The sequence below is a fragment of the Nannospalax galili genome, unplaced genomic scaffold, assembly GCF_000622305.1.
Source record: "Nannospalax galili isolate Female #2095 unplaced genomic scaffold, S.galili_v1.0 scaffold883, whole genome shotgun sequence".
NCBI classification, from domain to species: domain Eukaryota; kingdom Metazoa; phylum Chordata; class Mammalia; order Rodentia; family Spalacidae; genus Nannospalax; species Nannospalax galili.
The window spans coordinates 167,659-169,918 of NW_008348687.1; the positions used below are offsets into that span (position 1 = coordinate 167,659).

General features: G+C 38.8%; 1 protein-coding gene across 1 annotated transcript in view; it reads right to left on the bottom strand.

Moving 5' to 3' along the window:
* The window catches only part of LOC108491446 (BMP-binding endothelial regulator protein-like), a 28,265-nt gene extending 27,132 nt beyond the window's left edge, over nt 1-1,133 (bottom strand). Inside the window, exon 1 of the mRNA XM_017801323.2 lies at nt 1,088-1,133. Within this exon, the coding sequence (XP_017656812.2) occupies nt 1,088-1,131 (44 nt within the window). The 5' untranslated portion in view covers nt 1,132-1,133. The remainder of the gene's footprint in view (nt 1-1,087) is intronic.
* Nucleotides 1,134-2,260: the final 1,127 nt, after the last annotated feature.

A 2,260-nucleotide genomic window follows, 5' to 3' on the forward strand; every position in this document is an offset into this window, starting at 1 on the left:
CCTTCTTAACTTAGAATCAGGAACTTTTTCTTGATTTGTTTAGACATGGGTCTGTTCCTATCATAGGGAAACAGGATTTCATAAGCATTTCAAAATCATTACTTTCCTTCAGTTTTTAAAAATTCAGTTCCCACTGCTTACAATTTGATATGTAAGTTCCATATTCATAGATACTTTTATTGTAAAAATTTTATTATAGCCAATTGGGAATTTTAAAGAGAATTGTTATACAAATACTTTACAGTTAACTGTTGGACTAATGAAATGGTCTCTGTACAAACACAGTTTTTTACTCACAATATATGGCTAAATGTATAACTGTATACCTTTAAGGTAGGGACTATTTGAGAATAAAGTCATTAAAATTTTTTGGTCTGTCCCCAGGAAAATTTAATCAAACACAGGCTGCCTGGGAGTCTTCAGTAAGGGAGAGGAAGTGAGTCTACAGGATTCTCCAGTAAGAACAAGTTAAAAATCTCAGTAGATCACGTTTTGTTCTAGAACACCAGATATAGCTCTTAACACAAATTGCAAAACCATCACTACACATGAATGCCCACATAAAATAATACTTTTCATAGTGTCAACTTTTACAGGGGATATGGAGACCATCTGCTTTGAAGTGTCATCCAGAGTTCATGATAGCTACTTATACAAAAATGTAATATAATATTTAAATATTAAATATAATATTGAGGGGCTGGAAAGATACTTCCATGGTTAAGAGCACTGGCTGCTCTTGCAGAGGATCTGGGTTTGGTTCCTAGTAGCTAACAATGGTCCATAACTCCAGTTTCAGGGGCTCCAAATACCCTCTTCTGACCTCCATGGGCATTGCACAACATGGGCACACTTACGTACATGAAAACAATACATTCATACACACACACACACACACACACACACACACACACACAAATAATATCGAGAACTCATGCCTGGCACTATAAACCTAACCAAGAACCTGTGGCTGGAGAGGTCAAAGACCTCAGAGCACAACCTACTACTATCACTGTGCTGAACTGGTATAGTATACAACCCCTTCTACACATCTATCCTTATACCCATAGATAAGTGAGGCCCTTACCCTTCATCAAAGAAGCTTTTCTGCAGCAGACAGAGAGGATCCATGATTCATACATTTATTGACTATATCAGCATTTCTTCAGAAAATATTTCAACCAATTAGACCCAGTGATGTTCTGATCACTAATTAACTAGTTAGCTAACCAGTATCATTGGGAAATCAGTTTTAATATGAATCTTTGTTGTTTTATATCTAAATCCTTCTATTTTCCTCACAGAGCTCTTTCCTCGGGTCAGAGCTTGTTCTATAAGAAGTACAGATAAAAATGAACTTCTGGCCTCTCTACTCAATCACTGTCTTTGGACTTAGCCAGCTAAAGTATGCTCCACTGGCCGAGAGAGCAAGGCTGTGAAAGGTACAGGGGTGCGGTGACTTTTCCCCTGAATTAGTTGGAGAACACTTGTGTTTTCCTTGGCACAAAGAACACATGGGTAGTCTTTGGTGTGTACAGTGGTGTAAACATCACCCATGTATTTGCATAAAGTTTCGAAGCACTTAATACATGCGGTATGACAGCTGCTGTCACAATATATTTATGTAAGTTCTGCACAGGCTTTCTAAAATAAACTTACAAGTGTTTGTTTTTGTAAGGAGGGGTTTGTTTTGGGGGTGGGGATAATCATTTCATCTCACTATGGACAGTAGCACATGCTGACATGCTTCCTTTACCCATGCCACAAATAAGCTATGTTCCCTATTACTACATGAGGCAATACCAAGGATACAGTAGGCCACTGTGTTACCTTGTTCTTTCAAATACACTTTCTGTTAAAAAACAGAATTGAGAGGTACAGCAATAACCCTGTACCTAGAAGGAAGGATGAAACAAATGACTGTGACCTTTAGCACGTAGAACCCCTCTGGTTAATTGTCATACCCTCAGCTTGCCTGCCCATCTTTCCACATGAAAGATTTAGCCAGACACGGAAGACGTTGACAGTTTCCTACCAACGTATGCCAACATTTTCCCCCCTCTTTAAAGACACTAGGAGCTCTACTGGGTTCAATTTTTCATCCAGAATATGAATGCAGTTGATGTCAGTAATCTGTAGCACTTTCTAACATAACAGGTTAATGCAGTTCTCTGATGTAAGATATCTGTAACGGGGGCTGGAGAGGCAGTTCAGTGGTTCAGAGCACTGGCTTCTCTTGCAGAGGACCCAGATTCGAATT